We start from the raw sequence: 25,331 nt of genomic DNA, 5'->3' as shown, positions 1-25,331 counted from the left end.
CACCTGCCACCATGCCTGGCTGATTTTTGTGTTTTTAGTAGAGATGGGGTTTCACCCCATTGGCCGGCCTGGTCTCGAACTCTTGACCTCAAGTGATCCGCCCGCCTTGTCCTCCCAAAGTGGTGGGATTATAGGTGTGAGCCACTGCGGACGGCCCATCCTACTTTTTTATTTATTTATTTTTTTGAGATGGAGTCTCACTCTGTCACCAGGCTGGAGTGCAGTGGCGGGATCTCAGCTTACTGCAACCTCCGCATCCTGGATTCAGGTGATTCTCCTGTCTCAGCCTCCCAAGTAGCTGGGACTACAGGTGTGTGCCACCACGCCCGGCTAATTTTTGTATTTTTAGTAGAGATGGGGTTTCTCCATGTTGGCCAGGATGGTCTCGATCTCTTCTCTTGACCTCATGATCCACCTGTCTCGGCCTCTCAAAGTGCTGGGATTACAGGCATGAGCCACTGTGCCTGACCTGAGTCATTCTACTTTTAATGGACATTAGATTGTTTCACCTTTGGGGTCATTACAAATAGTATTGCTGTGAAATACCTGTATGTGTCTTTTTGTGAACATAATATGTGCATTTCTGGTGAGTTCATCTACGTTTTTTATTTTTTATGGTATTGACATGTTTGGAGAGTCTGGACTACTTGTTTTGTGAAATGTTCCACCATCTGGATTTGTCTGATTTGTTCCCTTACGTTTAGATCCAGGTTAAACATTCTTTTGTGAGAATATTATGTAAGTGACATTGTGTCTATCTGTGTATCATATCTGGAGGAACGTGTCCCATTGTTGAAGATGAAGTTTGATTGCTTGGTTAAGGTGGTGTCTATCACATTTCTTCGTTGTAAAGGTAACTTGCTAAACTAGTTGCTTTCTTTGCAACTTTGCTAGTATTTTTTTATATTTTTGAGACAGGATCTCACTCTGTCACCCTGGCTGGAGTGCAGTGGCACAGTCGTGGCTCACTGCAGTCTTGACCTCCTGGGCTCAAGCGATCCTCCTGCCTTGGCCTCCCAAAGTGCTAAGATTACAGGTGTGAACCTGGCCAGGTTTTCCTTTTTTCCTTTTTTTTTTTTTTTTTTTTTTGAGACAGAGTCTTGCTCTGTCTCCAGGCTGGAGTGCAGTGATGTGATCTCGGCTCACTGCAATCTCCACCTCCCAGGTTCAAGCGATTCTCCTGCCTCAGCCTCCAGAGTAGCTGGGACTACAGGTGTGCACCACCACGCCCAGCTAACTTTTTGTATTTTAGTAGAGATGGGGTTTCACTATGTTGGCCAGGATGGTCTCAATCTCCTGACCTCATGATCTGTCCGCCTCGGCCTCCCAAAGTGCTGGGATTACAATGTGAGCCAGTGTGCCCAGCCAATTGTTTTTTATTTAGTAGAGATGGGGTTTCACTGTGTTGGTCAGGCTGGTCTCCAACTCCTGACCTCAGGTGATCCATCTGCCTTGGTCTCCCAATGTGTTGGGATTACAGGTGTGAGCCACTGCACCTGACCATGAATTACTTTTTACCACTAAGTAGTATTCTATCGTATGGATGGCTGTACCTCAATTTGTTGATCTGTTCACCAGTTGATGGACATTTGTAGTAGTTTTTGATTCCTGCGTAATAGTATTACCACAAATTTAGCCGCTTAGCACAGCACACATTGATTATCTCATGGTTTCTGTGGGTCAGGAGTCAGGAAACTGCTGGGCTGAGTCTCACCAGGCTACTATTGAGAAACCTGTCAGGACTGTGGTCGCACGCAAGGCTTGACTGGGGAGGGGTCTGCTTCCTAGCTTGTGTGGTTGTTGGTGGCATTCAGTTCCTTATGGACCATGAGACTGGAGACTTTAGTTTGTTACTGTCAGCCAACGGCCACCCTGAGTTTCTTGACAAATGAATCTTCCCACTTGCCTCCTCAAAGCCAGCAAAAGAGTCTCTTAGTAAAATGGACATTACCACCATGTATCTTACCCACATTAATGCAATCACGTACATGCTGTCACCTTTGCCATATTCTGTTGGCCAGAAGCAAGTAACAGATCCTGCCCACATTTGAGGAGAAGGAACAGCGCAGGGGCATGGATACCAGGAGGTGGGGATCATGGGGTTACCTTAGAGTCTGTCCCCACGGGGTTCCTTCTCATTCTGGGCTACTGTCAGTATTCGTGTATGTGTAAGTGTTTGCAAGGACGTATTCTTCATTTTTCTTGGGAAATAACCTGTAAGTGGAATGGTAGGGTCATGCAGTAAGTATGTTTAGCTTTGTAAGAAACTGTCTAAATTGTCTAAATGTTTTTAGCCATTCTGGTGAGTGTGTAGTGTTATTTATTTGTGTGTGTGTTTGTGTTTTTTTTTTTTTTTTTAAGAGACAGGGTCTTTCTTTGTCTTTGTCGCCCAATCTGGAGTGCAATGGTGTGATCATACATAGCTCACTGTAATCTCCAAGTCCTGGGCTCAAGTGATCCTCCAGCCTCAGCCTCCTGAGTAGCTAAGACTCAGGTGCATGCTACCATGCCCAGCTAATTATTTTTTGAATTTTTGTAGAGAGGGGGTCTTGCTGTGTTGCGCAGGCTAGTCTTGAACTTCTGGACTTGAGTAGCCCTCCTACCTCTGCCTCCCAAAGTGCTGGAAATACAGGCATGAACCACAGGGCCGAGCCTAAATATTTTTTGTTTTTAGGATGCTGTTACATTTATGGATTTTGTTTTTTAATTATTCAATGCTACTATGTAGAAATAAAATTGAATTTTATATTTTGGCCTTTTATCTGCAACCTTGTTAACTTATAATTCTAGTAGGTTTTTTTTTTTTTTTTTTTGAGACAGACTCACGCTGTGTCACCCAGGCTGGAGTGCAGTGGTGTGATCTTGGCTCACTGCAACCTCCGCCTCCTGGGTTCAAGCGATTCTCCTGTCTCAGACTCCCTAGTAGCTGAGATTACAGACGCCTGCCACCACGCCCAGCTAATTTTTTTGTATTTTTAGTAGAGACGGGGTTTCACCATGTTGGCCAGGCTGGTCTTGAACTCCTGACCTCAGGTGATCTGCCTGCCCCAGCCTCCAGCTGGGATTACAGGTGTGAGCCACCGCGCCTGGCCTCTAGTAGCTTTTTTGTACATTCCTTGTGATTTCTCTATAGATGATGGTATCTTCTGCAAATAAAGACAGCTTTACTTCTTACCTTCCCATTAATATGCTTTTAATTTTTCTTGCTTTATTGCATTGTCTAGGACTTTGAGTGCAATGTTAAAAGGAACAGTGGAAGTGGATGTCCTTGCTTTGTTCCCGATTTTGGGGGAAATATTTTTAGTTTTCTACAGTTAAGTGTTAGCTATTGGTGCCGGGCGCGGTGGCTCACGCCTGTAATCCCAGCACTTTGGGAGGCTGAGGTGGGTGGATCACGAGGTCAGGAGATCGAGACCATCCTGGCTAACACAGTGAAACCCTGTCTCTACTAAAAATACAAAAAAATTAGCTGGGCGTGGTGGCGGGCGCCTGTAGTCCCAGCTACTGGGGAGGCTGAGGCAGGAGAATGGCGTGAACCTGGGAGGCAGAGCTTGCAGTGAGCCGAGGTCGCGCCACTGCACTCCAGCCTGGGCGACAGAGCAAGGTTCCGTCTCAAAAAAAAAAAAAAGTGTTAGCTATTGGTATTTTGTAATAGGTGTCTTTGGCAAGTTGAAGAAATTGAACTTTCATTTTTAGTTTGCTGAGTTTTTTTTTTTTTTTTTTAAATCATATGTGTTTTGAGGCCAGGCACAGTGGCTCACTCCTGTAATCCCAGCACTTTGGGAGGCTGAAGCAGGAGGACTGCTTGAGGCCAGGAGTTCGAGACCAGCCTAGGCAACATAGTGAGGCCCTGTCTGTATACAAATTTTTAAAAAATGAGTCTGACATGGTGGCACATACCTGGAGTCCTAGCTACTTGGGAGGCTGAGGCGGGAGGATGACTTGAGCCCTGGAGTTCCAGGTTATGGTGAGCTATGTCATACCACTGCACTATAGGCAGGCTGGCTGAAAGATGGAGACTCTGTCTCTTTTTTTTTTTTTTTTTTTTTTGAGACAGAGTCTTGCTCTGTCACCCAGGCTGGAGTGTGGTGGTGCGACCTCGGCTCACTGCAACCTCCGCCTCCTGGGTTCAAGCGATTCTCTGCCTCAGCCTCCTGAGTAGCTGGGATTACAGGCGTCCACCGCCATGCCTGGTTAATTTTTTTATGTTTTTAGTAGAGATGGGGTTTCACCATCTTGGCCAGACTGGTCTTGAACTCCTGACACTGTGTGATCTGCCTGCCTTGGCCTCCCAAAGTGCTGGGATTACAGGCGTGAGCCATTGCGCCCAGCCTGAGACTCTGTCTCTTAAAAAAAAAATTATTTTTGAATGTTGTCAGGTGCTCTTTTTTGTCTCTATTGAGTTGATCCTTTTGTTTTCTTCCTTTCTTTTATTAATATGGTGATTTATGTTGATTGATTTTTGAAATGTTAAACCGATTTTTTATTCATTGAATAAGTTCTACTTGATATGTTATTCTTTTTATATATAGCTGGACTCGACAGTATTTTGTTAAGGATTTTAACATTCATGTTTGTGAGGGATATTGGTCTATAGTTTTTTTGTATGTGGATGTGTAAAATCTTTGGTTTTTATGTCAAGATAGTAGTGGCCTCATGGAGTGAGTTTGGCAGTTTTTTTTTTTTTTTTGTATTCTTTGAAACAGTTTATATAAGATTGCCATTATTTCTTCCTTAAATGTTTGATAGTATTCACCAGTAAAGCCATCTGGGCCTAGAGTTTTCTTTTCAAGTTTTAATTGTATACTTTATTATTTTTTCTTTCTTTTTTTTTTTTGAGACAGAGTCTTGCCCTGTCGCCAGGTCTGGAGTGCAGTGGCGTGATCTCAGCTCACTGCAACCTCTGCCTCCCAGGTTCAAGCGATTCTCCTGCCTCAGCCTCCCAAGTATCTGGGGCTACAGGCGTGCGCCACCACACCAAGCTAATTTTTGTAGTTTTAGTAGAGACGGGGTTTCACCATGTTGGTCAGGATGGTCTCTGTCTCTTGATCTTGTGATCTGCCCACCTCAGCCTCCCAAAGTGCTGGGATTACAGGCATGAGCCACCGTGCCTAGCCTACTTTTTTTGTTTTTGAGATGGAGTCTCACTCTGTTGCCTAGGCTGGAGCGCAGTGGCTCGATCTCGGCTCACTGCAACCTCTGCCTCCTGGGTTCAAGGGATTCTTCTGCCTCAGCCTCCTGAGTAGCTGGTATTACAGGCATGTGTTACCACGCCTGGCTAATTTTTGTATTTTCAGTTGAGATGGGGTTTCACCACCTTGGCCAGGCTTGTCTCGAACTCCTGACCTCAAGTTATCTACCTGCCTCAGCCTCCTGAAGTATTGGGATTTCAGGCGTCAGCCAGTGTGCCTGGCCTATTACTTTTTTTATTTACATATTTTTAAATTATATATTTAGTTTTAAAAATAGATGCGAGGATATTAAACTTTTTTATTTTTTCCAGAGTCGGTTTTGGTATGTTGTATCTCAAGGAATTTGTCCTTATCATTTCAGCTATCTTGGCTCTCTACAACCTCTGCCTCCTGAATAAAAGCGATTCTCCTGCCTCAGCCTCCCGAGTAGCTGGGATTACAGGCGCCTGCCACCATGCTTGGCTAATTTTTGTATTTTTAGTGGAGATGGGGTTTCACTGTATTGGCCAGGCTGGTCTCAAACTCCTGGCCTCAGGTGATCCACCCGCCTTGGCCTCCCAGAATGTTGGGATTACAGGCATGAGCCGCAGCACCTAGCCTGAAATTTTTATTTTACATATTATACTTTTCATGTCTAGAAATTCTATTTTCTTTTTTTTTTTTTTTTGAGATGGAATCTCACTCTGTCTCCCAGGTTGGGAGTGCAGTGGCGTGACCTCAGCTCACTGCAAGCTCCGCCTCCTGGGTTCACCCCATTCTCCTGCCTCAGCCTTCTGAGTAGCTGGGACTACAGGCGCCTGCCACCATGCCTGGCTAATTTTTTTTTTGTATTTTTAGTAGAGAAGGTGTTTCACCATGTTAGCCAGGATGGTCTCGATCTCCTGACCTCGTGATCCATCCACCTTGGCCTCCCAAAGTGCTGGGATTACAGGTGTGAGCCACTGTGATCAGCCTCTATTTTCTTTTTATACCTTACATTTCTCTTCTTACTGTGACGTGTTTTCATTTAAATACTTGAGTATAGTTGTAACACCTGTCTTGCTGTTCTTGTCTACTAGTTATATCATCTGGTTTTCCTTATGGTTATTGGTTACATTTTCCTGCTTCTTGACATATGTTGAAATTTATTTTATTTTTTTGAGACTGAGTTTTGCTCTTGTTGCCTAGGCTGGAGCGCAATGGCGCAATCTCGGCTCGCTGCAACCCCCGCCTCCTGGGTTCAAGTGATTCTCCTACCTCAGCCTCCCAAGTAGCTGGGATTACAGGCAGGCACCACCACACCCGACTAATTTTTGTATTCTTAATAGAGATGGGGTTTCTCCATGTTGGCCAGGCTGGTCTCGAACTCCTGACCTCAGGTGATCTGCCCGCCTTGGCCTCCCGAAGTGCTGGGATTACAGGCGTGAGCTACCGCGCCTGGCCATGTGTTGAAATTTTTTATTGGATGCTGGATATTGTGAGTTCAGTATTGTTGAGGTTCTGGATTTTGTGGTCTTTAAAGAGTGCTTAAAGCTTTGTTCTTCTGGGCAGTTTTTTATGGTTTAGTTTTGTCATTTCGAGTCCTGTTTTTTAGCTTTGTTAGAGTGGATCTGGATAATCTTTAATCTAGGGATCATTTGACCTCCCCTACCAAGAGGTGGCCCTTCTAGGTCTCTCCTGAATGTCCTGTGAGGACATTCCAGTCTGGCTGCTTGGGACTCATGATTCCCTGAGAGTTCTAAGAAATGTCAGCTCATAGCTTCTTCATCACTGTTGAGTTTCACCCTATGCATGCACAAATTTTAGTATTCAGCAGAGACCTGAGGGAACCTCCAGGCGGATTTCTGGACCACTTTTTCTGCATAACTTTTTCTTTCTGAAGTCTGTCCTGCAGCTTTCAGCTGCCTTGGCCTCTCTGAACTCTGATCTCTGTCTTTTCAACTTAAGTGGACAGCGTGCTGTGCTGGGGATCCCCCTCTCTCTCCCGGGCCTGAAAATGTGTCTCCTGGCAGGAAGCCAGAGTGATTTTAGGACTCAAGTAATTTGTTTCTCTGCTTTCAGGGATCGTAGTCCTGCACTGCCTGCTGTCCAATGTGTACACACAGTGGTTTTATTTATTTGGCTTAGTTTTCTTTTTTTTTTTTTTTTTTTTTTTTTTTTTTTTTTTTTTTTTTAATTTATGAAGTATTTATTGATGATTCTTGGGTGTTTCTCGGAGAGGGGGATATGGCAGGGTCATAGGATAATAGTGGAGAGAAGGTCAGGAGATAAACACATGAACAAAGGTCTCTGGTTTTCCTAGGCAGAGGTCCCTGCCGCCTTCTGCAGTGTTTGTGCCCCTGGGTACTTGAGATTAGGGAGTGGTGATGACTCTTAAAGAGCATGCTGCCTTCAAGCATCTGTTTAACAAAGCACATCTTGCACCGCCCTTAATCCATTTAACCCTGAGTTGACACAGCACATGTTTCAGAGAGCATGGGGCTGGGGGAAAGGCCATAGATCAACAGCATCCCAAGGCAGAAGAACTTCTCCTAGTCAGAACAAAATGGAGTCTCCTATGCCCACCTCTTTCTACACAGACACAGCAACAATCTGATCTCTCCTTTCTTTTTCCCACACTTCCCCCCCTTCTTTTCAGCAAAACTGCCATCGTCCTCATGGCCCGCTCCCGATGGTCGCTGTCTCTTCGGAGCTGTTGGGTACACCTCCCAGACAGGGCGGCCGGGCAGAGGCGCTCCTCACCTCCCAGACAGGGCGGCTGGGCAGAGGCGCTCCTCACCTCCCAGACGATGGGCGGCCGGGCAGAGGCGCTCCTCACCTCCCAGATGGGGTGGCCAGGCAGAGGCGCTCCTCACTTCCCAGACGGTGTGGCGGCTGGGCAGAGGCGCTCCTCACTTCCCAGATGGGGCAGCCAGGCAGAGGCTCTCCTCACTTCCTCCCAGACGGGGTGGCGGCCAGGCAGAGGCACTCCTCACTTCCCAGATGGGGTGGCCGGGCAGAGGCGCTCCTCACTTCCCAGACGGGGCGGCCAGGCAGAGGCGCTCCTCACTTCCTCCCAGACGGGGTAGCGGCCAGGCAGAGGCGCTCCTCACTTCCTCCCAGACGGGGTGGTGGCCGGGCAGAGGCGCTCCTCACTTCCCAGACGGGGCAGCCGGGCAGAGGCGCTCCTCACTTCCCATATGGGGTGGCGGCCGGGCAGAGGCGCTCCTCACTTCCCAGATGGGGCAGCCGGGCAGAGGCGCTCCTCATTTCCTCCCAGACGGGGTGGCGGCCGGGCAGAGGCGCTCCTCACCTCCCAGACGGGGCGGCCGGGCAGAGATGCTCCTCATCTCCCAGATGGGGCAGCTGGGCAGAGGTGCTCCTCACTTCCTCCTAGACGGGGTGGCGGCCGGGCAGAGGCACTCCTCACCTCCCAGACGGGGCGGCCGGGCAGAGGCGCTCCTCACCTCCCAGACGGGGTGGCCAGGCAGAGGCGCTTCTCACTTCCCATATGGGGTGGCGGCCGGGCAGAGGCGCTCCTCACCTCCCAGACGGGGTGGCCAGGCAGAGGCGCTTCTCACTTCCCATATGGGGTGGCGGCCGGGCAGAGGCGCTCCTCACTTCCCAGATGGGGCAGCCGGGCAGAGGCGCTCCTCACTTCCTCCCAGACGGGGTGGCGGCCGGGCAGAGGCGCTCCTCACCTCCCAGATGGGGTGGCCAGGCAGAGGCGCTCCTCACTTCCCAGACGGTGTGGCGGCTGGGCAGAGGCGCTCCTCACTTCCCAGATGGGGCAGCCAGGCAGAGGCTCTCCTCACTTCCTCCCAGACGGGGTGGCGGCCAGGCAGAGGCACTCCTCACTTCCCAGACGGGGTGGCCGGGCAGAGGCGCTCCTCACTTCCCAGATGGGGCAGCTGGGCAGAGGCGCTCCTCACTTCCCATATGGGGTGGCGGCCGGGCAGAGGCGCTCCTCACTTCCCAGATGGGGCAGCCGGGCAGAGGCGCTCCTCACTTCCTCCCAGACGGGGTGGCGGCCAGGCAGAGGCGCTCCTCACCTCCCAGACGGGGCGGCCGGGCAGAGGTGCTCCTCATCTCCCAGATGGGGCAGCCAGGCAGAGGTGCTCCTCACTTCCTCCCAGATGGGGTGGCAGCTGGGCAGAGGCGCTCCTCACCTCCCAGATGGGGCGGCTGGGCAGAGGCGCTCCTCACTTCCCAGATGGGGTGGCCGGGCAGAGGTGCTCCTCACTTCCCAGACGGGGCGGCCGGGCAGAGGCGCTCCTCACCTCCCAGACGCGGTGGCCGGGCAGAGGCGCTCCTCACTTCCCAGATGGGGCGGCCGGGCAGAGGCGCTCCTCACTTCCTCCCAGACGGGGTGGCGGCCAGGCAGAGGCGCTCCTCACCTCCTGGACGGGGCGGCCGGGCAGAGGTGCTCCTCATCTCCCAGACGGGGCAGTATTTGGCTTAGTTTTCTAGTTGTTTACAGTGGGAGGGCAAATCTGTTCCCTATTACTCCATCATGACTCGAAGTGGAAGCGCATTGGTTGACTTTGAGCAGAGGAGTGACGTGAAATAACTTATCATCTCCTCTAATCCCAAATGTGAGGTGGTGGTATTATTCCCGTTATTCCCATAGATGAGGAAACTGAGGCTCAGAGAGGTTGAGCAGCGTGCCCCCAAATCACTGAGTTCTTAATGCCAAAGCTTGTGTACTTTCTGTCATGCCACTGCATCTCAAAGGATATTGGTGGGATTGAATCTTATTCTTCCCAGCAGAGAACTACACAGACTGGCTTAGGACCTATCTGGAGTCGCAGTCGCTAGGCAGATGGACGATGGGTACTCCTAGACCTGGAGCTTGTGCCAGTTGCTCAAATCTGTGAGCTGCTTGTGAGGTTGTTCTTTGTTGGACAGCAGGTCAGGATCTGGGAACGCCTTCCAGTGGGGAAGGTCAGCGCCTTGGCAGCATGAGTGAGAGCACCTTTGTCTCTACCAAAAGAAAAGCATTTCTCTCTCTGCCGCCGTAGTCTTTGCTGACTTGTTTTTTTAAAGCAGTTTTCTGCTTTTGCTTTCTTCCCTTCCTGCTCTCCCCATTCGGGCCTCTAAGGATCCTGGGCATGGATTGCCTTAGATCCTTTTCTTATATCGTTACAATAGATGCCTGTGGGTGGTTTCTAAGCCTTTTTTTTTTTTTTTTTTTCCTGAGACAGAGTCTTACTCTGTTACCCAGGCTGGAGTGCAGTTATGTGATCACAGCTCACCACAGCCTCAACCTCCTGGGCTCAGTTGATCCTCCCACTTCAGCCTCCTGGGTAGTTGGGACTTACAGGCGTGTGCCACCATGCATGGCAAATTTTTGTATTTTTTAGTAGAGACAGGGTTTTGCCATGTTGCTCAGGCTGGTCTCGAACTCCTGGGCCCAGGCGATCCTCCCACATCAGCCTCCCAAAGTGCTGGTGTGAACCACCATGCCCGGCCTTGTTTTTTTTTTTTAATCATGAACTACTCTGTGAAGATTTCCAGGATCAGTTGGAGATGAGGTTTTGCTATGTTGGCCAGGCTGGTCTTGAACTCCTGACCAGGTGATCCGCCTGCCTCGACCTCCTAAAGTGCTGGGATTACAGACGTGAGCTACTGTGCCCGGCCTGCTTTGATTTTTTAAACAGCTAGCATGGTAGAAGATTTTAAAAAAATGTTCACAGGGTAGTCCATGATTTAAAAAAATAAGGCCGGGTGTGTTGGCTCACATTTGTATTCCCAGCTTCATACTGGGACTGTGGCTCTGGGAAACCATGACTTGAGGAATTTGGAGTGTTGCTGTTTCAAATTCCATGGTAGGAATATGCATACACATGCACCCTTTTCTTCTTTTTGAGACAGGGTCTTGCTCTGTTGACCAAGCTGGAATACAATGGCACCATCATAGCTCACTGCAATCTCTGCCTCCTGGGATCAAGTGATCCTCCTTCCCCAGCCTCCTGAGTAGATGGGACTACAGGATGTACCACCACACCCGGCTAATTTTTAAATTTTTTTGTAGAGATGGGGTCTCGCTGTGTTGCCTAGGCTGGTCTCAACCTCCTGGCCTTAAGGGATCCTCCCATTGTACCCTCCCAGAGTGCTGGGTTTAAGGTGTAAGCCACTACTACACTTGGCCATGCTCCTTTTTTTTTTTTGGAGACAGGGTCTCACTCTGTCACCCAGGCTGGAGTGCAGTGGCGTGATCTCAGCTCACTGTAACCTCCGCCTCCTGGGTTCAAGCGATTCTTGTGCCTCTGCCTCCCGAGTAGCTGGGACTACAGGCATACACCACCACACCCAGCTTATTTTTGCATTTTTTTGTAGAGACGGGGTTTCACCATGTTGGCCAGGCTGATCTCTAACTCCTGGCCTCAAGTGATTCGCCCGCCTCGGCCTCCTGAAGTGCTGGGATTACAGGCATGAGCCACTGCGCCTGGCCGGCCATGCTTCTTATATGCTTTGAATATCCTTGGCAGAATATATAAGGAACCAGCGTCAGTGTGGGTCCCTTAGGGTTGGAATGAGAGGGAAGCTTTCTTTTTTACTTTTAATATTGAATTTTCTAAAACAATTCATTTACGTGGCTTATAATTTAAAAGGTACTAAAGGGTTTATAATGAAAGAGACTTATTTGGCACTGTGTACTGTTTAAGTTTTTCCCTCTGGTAAATACTAGCTATTCAAGGGATGAACTAATTTTAAGAGCAGTTCCTTGGTGAAAACAATTCATAGTGATTAGTTTTATTTTAGGAAGAAAGTTTTGGGTTAAGTCAGAATGGGGCTTCCTAAATACTAAAGCTGTTTGCTTTTGTGTGTTTTGTCTGGTCAAATAACCTACATTATTATTTATGGGGTAGCATTAAGGTTGTTGCTTAATAAAATGTGGTTTAAACAAAACTTGCTTATTTTGATTAAGTAGAAGGGTTCAAATCCCTGTAGTACCAGTTACTATCTGAGTAATCATGGGCAAGTTATTTAACCTCTTTTGCCTCAGTTTCCTCATCAGCAGTAATTTGATATACTTATTGTGAGAGTTAAAGGAGGAAAGAGCTAAGTGAATGTTAGCACTTAGCATCTACCTAATGGAGTAGAGGAAACCCTCGGGAAGATAATGAACGGAAGAATCTAAATAATCCATTCAGCTGAGTTGTTGCCATTGTTCTGTTTTTTTGTTGCCCATTCATTCATTCAGCAAATTTCTATTGAAGGCCTCCTCTGTGCCTGGCACTGTCCTAGGCCCCAGGGATACAGTGATAAGCAAATACAGGCAGTTTCTGCACACATGGAGTTTATAATCTGGTGAGAGAGACAGGCATCAGTCCGATAGTCACACAGATGTAAAGTTGCACATCTGCTCAGGTCCTTGAAGGAGAGGCAGGTGGTGTTACCTGAATGTGTCACAGGGAGATCTGACCTAGTCATGGATGTCAGAGAAGGAATGCTTCCCCGAGGAAGTGTCTTAGCTGGATCTGAAGGATGAACTAAAGGGAAGGAAGGGCATGTGCAAAGGCGCAGTGACTAAGAAAGCAAAGGCCAGTGCGTCTGTGGGGGGGCAGAAGTGGGGAATGTGGTGCCACTTGAGACCTGAGATGTAGTCAGAGTAGATGTGAGGCCTTGTAGGCCATGCTGAGGTTTTTCTGTCTTCTAAGAGCAATGAGAAGCCCTTAAATTTGTTGTGTTTACTGGGGTGAGTGGGTGGACAAGGGATGGGACGATCAGATTCTCCTTTGGAAATGATAGTCTGTTTGCATCCCAGATTATGAATTGGAAGAGCGCCAGCACTGAAGAGAAGGCTGACGCAGTGGTCCAGGCAGGGGATTTTGGTAGCTTGGACTGAAGTGATGGCAGTAGAGATGGAGAAAAATGGTTGGATTGTTTCCATGGACTTTTTAATTTTTTTTGAGACAGGGTCTGGCTCTATCACCTGGGCTGGAGTGCAGTGGTGTGATCACTGTTTACTGCAGCCTTGAATTTACAGGCTCAAGGGATCCTTCTGCCTCAGCTTCCCGAATAGCTGGGAGTACAAGCGCACACCACCACACCTGGCCCATTTTTATATTTTTTGTAGAGACGAGGATTTGCCATGTTGCCCAGGCTGGTTTCAAACTCCTGGGCTCAAGCAGTCCATCCGCCTGGGCCTCCCAAACTGCTGGCATTTATACCACTGTTCCATGGAAATTGAGGAAGGAGTATTGGCAGACTTGATGTCATGAGTTAGCTCTGGGAGCGAGGGAGAAAGCTGTCTCAAGATGGCCTTTTGGATTCTAGTTTACATCATTTGGTGAAGTTTGTCCCATTCATGCCAAGAGGGAATGCTGGAAGAAGACATATGTGGCAGAGAGGACTGTGAGTCTGCTCCAGGGCAGCTTAAGTCCAAGAGGAGGCAGGAAGGCAGTCAGATGTGTATCTCAGAGGAGTGTGGGCTGGAGCTCTAAAGGTTTGAACTTACCAATGCCTGGAGCTTTGGGAGGGTAGGAGGCAGGGAGGCAGGGGAAGCTTGCTCAGATTCCTTGAGACCGACCCTCACTTTCTAGATCGTTTCCTGCTGGCTGACCTCTTGTCCTGGGGTGGTGAGGCTCTTGGGACAGGACTTCGGATGGAGGGATAGAGTCCTTCACCCAGCAGAGTGCTTGCCACTGTGCTGTGTGCCAGCTAATGTGGTAGCAGCTGGGCATGAGGAATTTTTGGGAAGCCTCTGTGGACCGGGCTTCTGTCCTTTTTCAAGGCAGCCTGGCGCTTCCATCTGATCTGTAATAGCCCGGAGAATGGAGGCTGCAGGCTGTCTCTTGGGACACACAGATTTCGCTGCACTCGTCTGGATATTATCTGTAGACAGATGGCAATTGACCTGACCATCATTCACAGTAAACTAATCATAGCTCACTTAGCATCATACCTGCTTGCTTTATTCTTTTGGAGATTTGTAAATTTCTTCAGAATCTGTCTCTACCTCTGCCTCTCCCTTTCTCTAAATTTTGGCCAGATCAGTCAAGGGTCGAAGGCGCCTGTGAGGGTGAGGTAGTGGCCCCAAGGAGGAGGAAACGGGCTAGAGCCAGGGGCTCGGCCACAGTGCTGGCTGCTCGCCTGGAGGTTGGTTTGCTTATATGCCAGCCTGTCACTAGCTTATTTCCAAGAAGGATTTAAGCCTGGGGCTTTCTTTACTATTGTGGGGTGTTGTCCTTAGTGGCAGGCGATGAATAGGAACCTGTGTAGTTTACTGGCTTCTGGGCTCCAGAAACTAGATGCCCAGAGAAAATCCTGAGTGTGGGCAGCTGGGGCCCCCTGGTGGTGGAATCTGGTTCTCCACTGCTGCGCGACTTTTCTTCCCAGTCCCCTCACGTTGGGGAGGTGGCAGAAAGAGGAGGTGTTGTGCTCTCTCTTCAAGCCTTTTCTCTGGACTCTACTCTTCCTGTGGATTTTGTGATGGTCCCCAGCGCTTGCTGCTCAGTAGGTGATCGTGGGCCTTCCTGAGCAGAGCCAAGCCTTGTTCTTGGAGTGGTGTGACAGTGAACTCAGAAACAGTCTCTTCATCTTCCCTGGTGAATTCAGACTCCTTGGGCTACTTTTTACAGGTAGTCCACTGCAGAATACTCTCATGTTGTGAAAAACCGGTGAGAGATGTGAGAAAGAGGTGCTAGCGTGCATCATTTGAGAATGGAACATCTTTGGTTTTTTGATGTCCATTGGGTGGCACTGTGATCTTATTTTTGTTTCCATTTTTCTCTGCAGCCAAGCTCCACTCCAGGAAGTGAAAATGTGCTGCCTCGAGAGCCGCTGGTAAGTACCCAAGATGTGTGGTATCACTTTCTAGTAATTAAAATGCCACGCGAGTAAAAAGAAATCTTCTGTTCCTATGATTCCGTGTCAGTAGTGTCCCTTTAAAAGTAGCTGTTACCTGGAGACTGCCTCTGTCAGTGACCTCTGACTTCTCTTCTTGAATGCGGGGATGAGTGAGATCTCTCCTTAGTAAAGCCTGGTCCTTTCTGGAACTAAAAGCATCCACCCCAGATGGTCCTGCACCACTTTGTTTGTGGCTGATCGATAGTAATTAGTGAGATTCCTGCGCCCATGGGAGGCTAAGGTGGAGTGAGGTGGCTGGGCTTCTAGATTGTTTGAAGTAGCCGCCCTCTGCTCTGCCCCTCAGGGTGCGAGCGCCTCAGTGGTCTTTAAAAAACAGGTAAGCGATGGAATATTCTGGTTTTGCCTGGTCAGTCGGTAATTGTGTGATCGTCATTCCCAACACTATCTTCTTAGATTATGGGTAGGGAAGAGGCCTACTAAGCACTACAGGTAGTTTTCTCTCCCAAGTGCTTTTCATTTGGTGGCCAGAGTCCCAGGCTGCCCACCCCATTTTCATTCTCTTTTACTTTTCAGGGCCTGCTGTAAATCCTCTTGGCTGGGTAGTAAGACTGATTCTGTACAAACCAGATAAGTTTGATGGGAGAGCCAGCTCTAGGTTTAACTTTTCAGAGCTTTTTCTTCCTGCGTAGCGATAGCAGACATAGGGCTGTACTGCCAAGGCTTTGTTTCAACAGGGCCTGTGGTTTCACCTGTTTTGCTTCACTCCTCTTCTGGCAGTCGTGGGAGGAGATGACGTGAGAGCCTTAGCGGGTATGAACACGTCTGAATTCCAGCGTGTACGAAGGCTTTCCCAGGCTGAGGGCGAGTTGGATCCAGTTGAGCTGTCTGTAGAAAGGCCGAGGTGATACAAGCACTGCCGGGACTGTTTCAGGGGAGCAGTGTTGTCATTCGTGTCACCTGCTGTTACGTCACCAGTTACGGGCTTATATCCCAGCACTCCCACGGTGGCCTCGTTTCACTCTTTGGGTATTGCCCAGGTCCTTCCTTGAGGCCATGGTGCTGGGAAAGCCCAGGAGGCCCCGCCTTGCCAGTCTCTCCGGACGTCTGCCTGCTTCCCTGGAGCCTGCCTCAGTGCCCCTCAGGCCGAAGTTGTGGTTGTTTTAGACTGAAGTGCAGATTGAACACCACAGGCCGCTGCAGTCCTTTCCTTCCTCTCTCTCTTCAAATTTTGATGTACCCATTTAACTGGTCACCGGAGGAGTGGCCAATCCATGTTTTGGGGCTTGATTCGACAAGCTCTTTGGGAGCCCTGAGCAGTTGGCCAGCTCACTGATTTCTGGTATTTGGAGCCCTGCAGACCCCTTGCTCTGCTAGTGTTTCTGTGCCCTGCTCTTCCTGCTGTACTGTGCGTCTGCTTGTTGGTTAGTTGTATTTTTCTTTCTTTCTTTTCTGGGAGGCCCTGAGCAGTCTTCAAACCCTAGTAGCCTGTGATCGTCCAGAGTTCAGACTCATTCTCTCCAGGCCAACACCACAATTACCTTATATTTAATTAATATTTTTTCTCCTCTTTACGTACTTGCTGCATAATTGCTCAGAGGAAAGAAAACACATAGCAGCAATTTATATATATATAAAAAAACAATAATTAAAAAAACCCCCGAAATAAACTCCCATCTCATTTGGGCTGATCCTATGAGTTGGGTAATTAGGGCCCTATTAAAAGGTAGACCCTTTCTCCTTCCCCCCCTTTTTTGTTTATTAATTTTTTTATATTAAACTCCCACAGTCTCTCAGTCATGCCCTTATTGCTTTTGGCCAAGCATTTGCAGCAGCCTGATTAAACGGGGGCACCAGCCGAGTCGCGTGGTCTTGTGTGAACTACTTCTTCCTCCTGGGAGTGGTGTTGGGAGGGTGTCAGGCAGAGGAGCCCGCTGAGGACTCGTGTGGCAGGATGGGGGCAAAAGATGGGCAGCCCCCTTGCACAGAAAGCCCCACAGCTCAGTGTGGTGGTGTTGCGGTTTGTGAAAACACACAGCACTCAGCCCTTCCACAGGGAGGGAGCTTTCTCAGGCCATGTGTATTTGCTGTCTCCTGCTTGCTCAGCTTAGCTCAGCTCAGGCCTGAGGATGGGGAACAGACAATTGAGGAATGAAACTAAACCTTGTTCTTGAGTAATTCATGTGTTTTACTTTGGGAAGAAAAGGCATTTATACATATGAAATAATGAGCAAACTGCACACGACTGTATGTAATTTTAGCAAATAGCACAACATTGTGTATCATTTGGTGCAGAGCTGCCTGGTTGGGTGTAGAAGAGAGCCCCAAGTTATTCAGAGAAGGAAGAGCTCTGCGGAGGGCGAGGGCCACTTAGGGATGGCTTTTGGGAAACTTGAAGCCAGGCCTTGAGGAATGGGATATTTCAGTGTTGGGGGAACACACTGCTAAGTTGTTTTGTTTTTGTTTTTATTATTATTATTTTTTTTCCTTTAAGCTTCAGGAAATATATATTCTTTTTGTTTTTAACTGAATGCATATTTTTCATACAATTCCTTAATGGAAGTTGCCTGGTCTCTACACTAAAGGCAAATAATCTTATTCTTTGTCCCAGACTAGATGATCACTTTGAAATAATTTTTCCCCTTATTAAAAAAGTAAGTTACTGGCCAGGTGCAGTGGCTCATGCCTATCATCCCAGCACTTTGGGAGGTCAAGGTCGGGGAATCACTTGAGGCCAGGAGTTTGAGACCAGCCTGCACGAAATAGAGAGACCCCATCTCTATTATAAATTTTAACATTAGCCGGGCTTGGTGGCTCATGCCTATACTCTCAGCTGCTCAGGAGGCAGAAGCCAGAGGATTGCTTGAGCTCAGAAGTTCGAGGCTGCAGTGAGCTATGATCATGCCACTGCACTCCAGCCTGAGCAACAGAGCAAGACCCTGTCTCTAAAACAAAACAAAACAAAAGAATAAAAATAAAAGTAAATTACGACAGAAGAAGTTCTATTTAGTAGTGAGTGCGGTGCAGGTGACATTGTGATGTAGTCAATATGTGCATGATTGTTTTGTTTTATTTGCTAGGCAAAGAAGACTTGGTTTTCAATTCTGTCCTCTCTGAATCATAAAAACTGTCTTGAGATTTTGTGGTGAGAAGTGTAATCTTGTAGTCTCTAAACGACACATTTGTGTTTGTAGCCAAATCCTGGCCTTGATTCTAGCAAAGTAGTGAGGCTGCGTGTTTCCTTTTCTTGCCCGTTCAATCCTGCCCCGATCCTGGCCTCCAGCAACATTGACCGTCTCAGAGGAGTATTGCTCTCTAATATCATAATGTCATTAGGGCTAGGGATTGGTGAACAGACCAGTCTTGAGAAATTCTGCAGACTCCAAGTTGAAATTCTCTGTTGTTGACAAAACTCCGCCAAAGTTAAAATGGCTGGTTACTTTTTTCTCTTTATACTCTCTTCACTGAGCTTTTGCCTGCTGAGGCGAGGAGTTCGGACAGGCCTCCAGAGTACAGACCTCCAGCTTCTCCCAGACCTGTGAAAACCTGTGAATTTCCCGCAGACCCTGGTTTTCTAGCCACAGTTGTGTGCCTGTCCTCAGGCCCACACAGAGTCTCTGGATCCAGCTCCTTGTGCTGTCCTGGTAGGACCAAGTCCCTGCCTGGTCTATAGGTATTTTAGAATGGGCGGACAATTGTCTGCATGGGGTAATTCAGTTCCCATCTTGCTTGGATACTGAAACTTGGGTTAAGTAAACTTTTGAGGTTTCCATTTAGTCATATGATTGTTGGTTATTTGAAGTAAGCAGTAAATAAGGTTTGATTTACACATCTGCTCACTTGTTTCAACTCAGTTTCTCAATGTTCAGCAATACTATAGCTCATCTACTTTAAACAGTGCTTATGGATTTTGGCTAAACTAGAATTTTAGCTTTTTGCTGTTTGACACCAAGTTCTCTCTAATGGATGAGTCCTCGGCCATCGTCTCTTCCTTTAACTTTTAGGTGTAGGTTCTTTTTGTTTTTTCTTTCTGTCCTCTTTCCTGCATCTCTCCACCAAAATAATCCCAAAGTACAATTTTTTTTTTTTTTTTTTTTTTTTGAGATGGAGTCTTGCTCTGTCACCCAGGCTGGAGTGCAGTGGTGTAATCTCGGCTTACTGCATCCTCCGCCTCCCGGGTTCAAGCGATTCTCCTGCCTCAGCCTCCAGAGTAGCTGGGATTACAGGTACGCGCTGCCATGTCCAGCTAATTTTTGTATTTTTAGTAGAGACAGGGTTTCACCATGTTGGCTAGGATGGTCTTGATCTCCTGACCTTGTGATCTGCCCACCTTGGCCTCCCAAAGTGCTGGGATTACAGGTGTGAGCCACCGTGCCCGGCCCCAAACTACAATTTTTTTTGTAACTGATGACAGCAATTTCTATTTTATCACCTTTTTCTAGGATTACTATTTTTTAGTATGCTGAATTCTTCAAAATAAAGATGCTCTGCAGTTGCAGATCTAGGTTGCGTCTCAGTAGTTTTGCTCTCTAAGTGCCAAAGTACCCTCAGGTTTCTTCCTGAGGCTCAGATGGAACCTTGTCCAGGGGGTTCTACATCATGTATTTGATCTCAGTCGTGGGGAAGCTCATCCACCTTACCCCTGGGACACCCAAGATTTTCTCTTTGGTTTACAAGCCAATTAACCAGAGGCTGGTAATCAGAAGGCATATTTTGATGGATTCAGGGAGCCAGTACTGTGATCTCTGTAAGAACAGGCAAGGCACAGTGGCTCACGCCTGTAATCCCAGCACTGTGGGAGGCCAAGGCGGGTGGATCACCTGAGGTCAGGAGTTCGAGACTAGCCTGGCCAACATGGCAAAATCCCGTCTCTACTAAAAAAAAAAAAAAAAAAAATTAGCTGGGTGTAGTGGCAGGTACCTATAATCCCGGCAACCAGGCGGAGGTTGCAGTGAACCGAGATCGTGCTACTGCCCTGCAGCCTGGGAGACAGAGCCAGATTCTGTCTCCAAAAAAAAAAAAAAAAAAGAATAGCAAAAAGAATAGCTACAGCCAGTTGCCTGTCTGCCAAAGACCTCTAACATGTATTCCTGGCACAGCTTCCTCAGCATTTGTGTCTTTTGTGACTTTTGTGGTTAGAATACTTTGGTGTACTTGTCGGCAGGTTCACTGTGGATAGTGGTTCTCATTTTTTTTCCCACCAAAACATTTCTTTTTTTGAAACGGTGTCTCGCTGTGTCACCCAGGCTGGAGTGCAGTGGTGCAGTCTCCGCTCACTGCAACCTCTGCCTCCCGAGTTCAAGTGATTCTCTTGCCTTAGTCTCCTGAGTACCTGGGACTACAGGCGTGCACCACCACGGCCAGCTAATGTTCGTATTGTTAGCAAAGACGGGGTTTCGCCATGTTGGCCAGGTTGGTCTCGAACTCCTGGGCTCAAGTGATCCTCCCGCCTTGGCCTCCCAAAGTGCTGGGATTACAGGCATGAGCCACCACGTCCGGACTCACCAAAAAACATTTCTGAAGAATGACATTAACATGCTTATGTGTTTCTTTGTGTGCACTCATGTGTGCATGTATATGACAATACGTATATATTTTGTAACATTTAAGCATTTTGTGGGGAAATAAAATTGATTTTGATACTGTATTCATGAAAGTGTTTTACAAGCACATGGGTAATGAAACCAGCCATTCAGGGATTTCAGGAACTTGTCATTTTCCAGGAAAAATATATAAATATGACAAACCTAATTTCGAAGTATTAAACATAATTATTTAAAAAGTCTGTAGTGGTTGATTTCCGTGCAGAGTTAGGTTTGCTGAAACTAGCTGTCACTTCCACCTCTTTTTCCTGCTCAGGAATGTCTGTCGGGATTCAAGTGATTGGGGGTGATATTATAGGGATAATTCAAAATCCGCCCTATTAGTTTATTTTTATTTTTAGAGACGGAATCTCGCTGTCGCCCAGGCTGGAGTGCGGGAGTGCAGTGGCACGATCTCGGCTCTCTGCAGGCTCCGCCCCCCGGGGTTCACGCCATTCTCCTGCCTCAGCCTTCTGAGTGGCTGGGACTACAGGCGCCCGCCACCTCGCCCAGCTAATTTTTTGTATTTTTAGTAGAGACGGGGTTTCACCGTGTTAGCCAGGATGGTCTCGATCTCCTGACCTCGTGATCCGCCCGCCTCGGCCTCCCGAAGTGCTGGGATTACAGGCGTGAGCCACCGCGCCCGGCCCCTGTTAGTTTATTTTTAAAAAGCAAATCATTGGCTGAGCGTGGTGGCTCACGCATGTAATCCTTGCACTTTGGAAGGAAGAGGCGGGAGGATTGCTTGAGTTCTGGAGTTTGAGACCAGCTTTGGCAACATAGTGAAACCCTGTCTTTACAAAAAATTTTAAAAAATGTAGCCAGATGTGGTGGCGAGTGCCTGTAGTCCTTGGGAGGCTGAGGTGGGAGGATTGCTTAAGCCCAGTGGGTTGAGGCTACAGTGAGCTGTGATCGCACCACTGCACTCTAGCTTGGGCAACAGAGCAAGACTCTGTCTCAAAACCCAACCCCCCTGCCCAAACAGTAAATCATCTACAAAAATTTTGGTGCTTAAACCGTTACTAGCAACATATTCATCAGGGTGCCCCTCACAACTGCTGCAGAGAAACTTGGGGACTAAAATCAAGTATAAACCACGGATGGGCTCACGGTGCACTTCACTGAAGGTAACATTGTCACCATTATCAGATCCAGCATCCTGGGCCTGAGATTTAGGCACTTTTCAGAGAGGAAAAAAATGGCTGTCCTCTTTCCTCACTCCTCTCTCATCAACAATATAAAGGTATCAGTGAAGAAAACGTTTCTAACACTAGTGTCCGTGTATACTGACTTTTGGTTGGGAGGGTGCCTGTGATTCCCACCTCCTCTGCCAGATCTGCTGAAGAAAGCTGGTAAGAACTGGATGCTGAAATGGATGAACTTGAGCAAAGCTTCATACTGTTTCTGGGTGGTTATGATCTCTAGGCCACTTACTGATTTTGAAATTACTGCGTCTTCCTACTCTGTCCTTCCTATCACAGACAGCAGGTTTATTGCATAGACTAGGCGGTGCCCTTTACATTGTTTCCTCTTTCAGGTAAATGAAGAGGTTGCTTTGCAGTTTTAAGGTGCCCTTTTACAAATAATTATTAGATGAATCGAAACTCTTAGGAGTAATAATTAAAGAAATGGAATTTGAAAAAGTTATTCAGCTTTGTTTATACTTTAGGTTCCTGGCTTTTATAGTAATGCTTTATATTTGCTGTTGTTCCTGTAATCAGAGGCCCTGACTCTTGGATAAATGGGCAGTGTCCTTATTTTGAGGATGTGGGAACTGAGGAACTGAGCACTCAGGTGCCTTTTATCAGAGCTACTCAGTGATTGGGGAAATTCAATTTTCTTTTTCTTTTTTTTTTTTTTAATGACAGGGTCTTGCTCTGTCACTCAGGCTGGAGTGCAGTGACACGATCATGGCTCACTGCAGCCCCCTACCTCTTGGGCTCAGGTGATTCTCCCACCTCAGCCTCCCCAGTAGCTGGGACTACCGGTGCACACCACCATGCCCAGCTAAATTTTTTAAAAAATTGTGTAGAGACGAGGTGTCACTATGTTGCCCAGGCTGATCTCGAACTCCTGGGCTCAAGTGATCCCCCCGCCTCAGTCTCCCAAAGTGCTGGGATTACAGGTGTGAGCCACCCCGCCCTGCCTGGAATGCAGTCTTTAATCTTATCCCTGGCATCATTCTTTCAGAAGAAAAAGTTCTGTTTCCTCCCTTTTCTCCTAGAGGCGTAGCATGAGAATCACTTGAACCCCGGAGGCAGAGGTTGCAGTGAGCTGAGATTGTGCCACTGCACTCCAGCCTGGGCAACAGAGCAAGACTCTGTCTCAAAAAAAAAAAAAAAAAAAAGAAAAGAAAAGAAAAAAGAAAAAAGATTATCCTGGAACATGTAGGCACTTGGTTATCTTAACCAACACAACAGTCAATGGTTTTCAAACTGGGGGCTTTTAGATTTATCCTGAGTTTGCTAATCTTAGAGCTCCTTTACATGCCTTACCATTGCTGAAGATGTGATCTACAAAACTTTTATTTAGGCAGAGGAAATAAAATTTCCTCTGTTAAAATGTTTTTCTTTTGATTAAAATCAGTCATCAGTTTCAAAGAATTTTCATGTAAAAGTGTTTTTTTAAGTGTGATCTAAAGCATAGGTATTCCATGGGGCAAACTCAGGATAAATCTAAAAGCCCCCAGTTTGAAAACCATTGACTGTTGTGTTGATTAAGATAACCAAGTGCCCTACATGTTCCTGGATAATCTTTTTTCTTTTCTTTCTTTCTTTTTTTTTTTTTTGAGACAGAGTCTTGCTCTGTTGCCCAGGCTGGAGTACAGTGGCACAATCTCAGCTCACTGCAACCTCTGCCTCCGGGGTTCAAGTGATTCTCATGCCTAAGCCTCTTGAGTAGCTGGGATTACAGGTGCCCACCACCATGCCTGGCTAATTTTTTAATTTTTAGTAGAGATGGGTTTTTGCCATGTTGGCCAGGCTGGTCTCAAACTCTTGGCCTCAAATGATCCACCTGCCTCGGCCTCCCAAAGTGCTGAGATTACAGGTGTGAGCCACTGTGCCCAGCCCATTTTCCAGGATAATTGTAATTTAAAATATTTTAGCTCATTGTCAAACCATGCAGACTGATTTTTGGCTTGAAAAATATGATCTTGTAGTTAGTCCCACTTCTGCGCTGTGAGAAACCGCAGGAAGATAAAGTGGTGCTTTGGAGAAGGACATATTCACCGCCCTTCCTTCTTCCCTCCCAGCTCTCCTTTCTTTTATGGTTTGTAGTTATAACCGAGATTTATGCTTGTTGCTCCACAAATCTTCCCTCTGCCATTATGAGTTTGTCTGAACAGTCTAGAGATGGGGCCGACACTGAGTGATTCTTGAAGTAAATCTATCCAGGGTCACTCCTTGACAGTCAGAGGTAGAGAGGAACTAACTCATAGCCCCCAGTGGAGCAGGAGTTTGGATAAATTACCCCTGTCAAGAAGAAGACATGCTGCCACTTTTGTGACCTCTTGCCTTCACAGTGACCCTGGGGGCACAGCTCTCCTGTTTGTGTGCAGAGTGTGTAGGGCGGTGCTCTGGGTCAGCGATCATTCCCTTTACCCAACTGTGTCTGCCAAGAGGCCTTTCTCTCTGTGTTGGCCCAGCCAGGCCCATGGCAAGTGGGTCTTTAGGACCAGGGCCACTTTTTGCAGCTGTATGGTAGCAAGGAGTTGCTGACAATCAAGCACACAAGTTGATTGATTCCTTTTCCTTTTCCTTCCCTTCCCTTCCCTTCCCCTTCCCTTCCCCTTCCCCTTCCCCTTCCCCTTTTTCCCTTTTTCCCTTTCCCTTTCCCTTCCCCGTCCCCTTCCCCTTCCCTTTCCCTTTCCTTTCCTTTCTTCTTTCTTTTCTTTCTTTCCTTTTCCTTTTCTCTTCTTTCCTTCCCTCCTCTCCCCTCCCCTCCCTTCTCCTCTTTTTGTTTCACTCTGTCAGCCAGGCTGGAGTGCAGTGGTGCCATCTTGGCTCACCGCAACCCCCGCCTCCCAGGGTTAAGGTATTCTCCTGCCTCAGCCTCAGTAGCTGAGATTACAGGTGTGCGCCACCACACCCAGCTAAGTTTTTGTATTTTTAGTAGAGATGGGGTTTCAACATGTTGGCCAGGCTGGTCTCAAAACTCCTGACCTCAAGTGATTTGCCCACCTTGGCCTCCCTCCCGAAGTGTTGGAATTACAGGCATGAGCCACCATACCTGGCCAATGATTATTTCTATAAATGGTTTCATTTAACTAGCATTTACTGACAGTGGATTTTGATGGAGAAGGAGAATAAAGAACACGTATTAAACATCTTTTAGGCTAGGTATGGTGGCTCACACCTGTAATCCCAGCACCTTGGGAGGCTGAGGCAGGAGGATTGCTTGAGCCCAGGAGTTTTGAGATCAGCCTGGGTAATGTGACGAGGTGACATCTCTATAAAAATTACAAAAATTAGTGGGACATATGGCTCAAGCCTGTAGTCCCAGCTACTCTGGAGGCTGAGGCAGGAGGATTGCATCAACCCAGGAGATCGTGATTACAGTGAGTGTGGGTAACAGAGCGAGACCTGTCTCAAAAACAAAACAAAATCTTTTTCCCCCCTTTACCATACTTTTCCTTTGCTGATCTTGTTGTCTTGTGTGTACTTTGAAATTTTTATTTTATTTAAATTTTATTTAAATTTTTATAGAGACAGGGTCCCACTGTGTTGGCCAGGCTGGTCTCAGTCTCCTGGGCTCAAGTGAACCTTCTCTTTAGCCTCCCAAGGTG

The 25,331-nt window shown here is 47.5% G+C and overlaps 1 protein-coding gene across 2 annotated transcripts in view; it reads left to right on the top strand.

Moving 5' to 3' along the window:
- PEX14 (peroxisomal biogenesis factor 14) overlaps positions 1-25,331 on the top strand; it is a 157,667-nt gene that overhangs the window by 6,881 nt on the left and 125,455 nt on the right. For both annotated transcript variants that reach the window (XM_054439865.2, XM_054439856.2), the window contains exon 2: positions 14,895-14,942. In XM_054439865.2, the coding sequence (XP_054295840.1) occupies positions 14,895-14,942 (48 nt within the window). The remainder of the gene's footprint in view (positions 1-14,894; positions 14,943-25,331) is intronic.

The sequence above is a fragment of the Pongo pygmaeus genome, chromosome 1, assembly GCF_028885625.2.
Source record: "Pongo pygmaeus isolate AG05252 chromosome 1, NHGRI_mPonPyg2-v2.0_pri, whole genome shotgun sequence".
Classification (NCBI taxonomy): Eukaryota; Metazoa; Chordata; class Mammalia; order Primates; family Hominidae; genus Pongo; species Pongo pygmaeus.
Note: the sequence above shows the minus strand (reverse complement) of the source record. Positions and strands in the feature narration are given on the sequence as shown.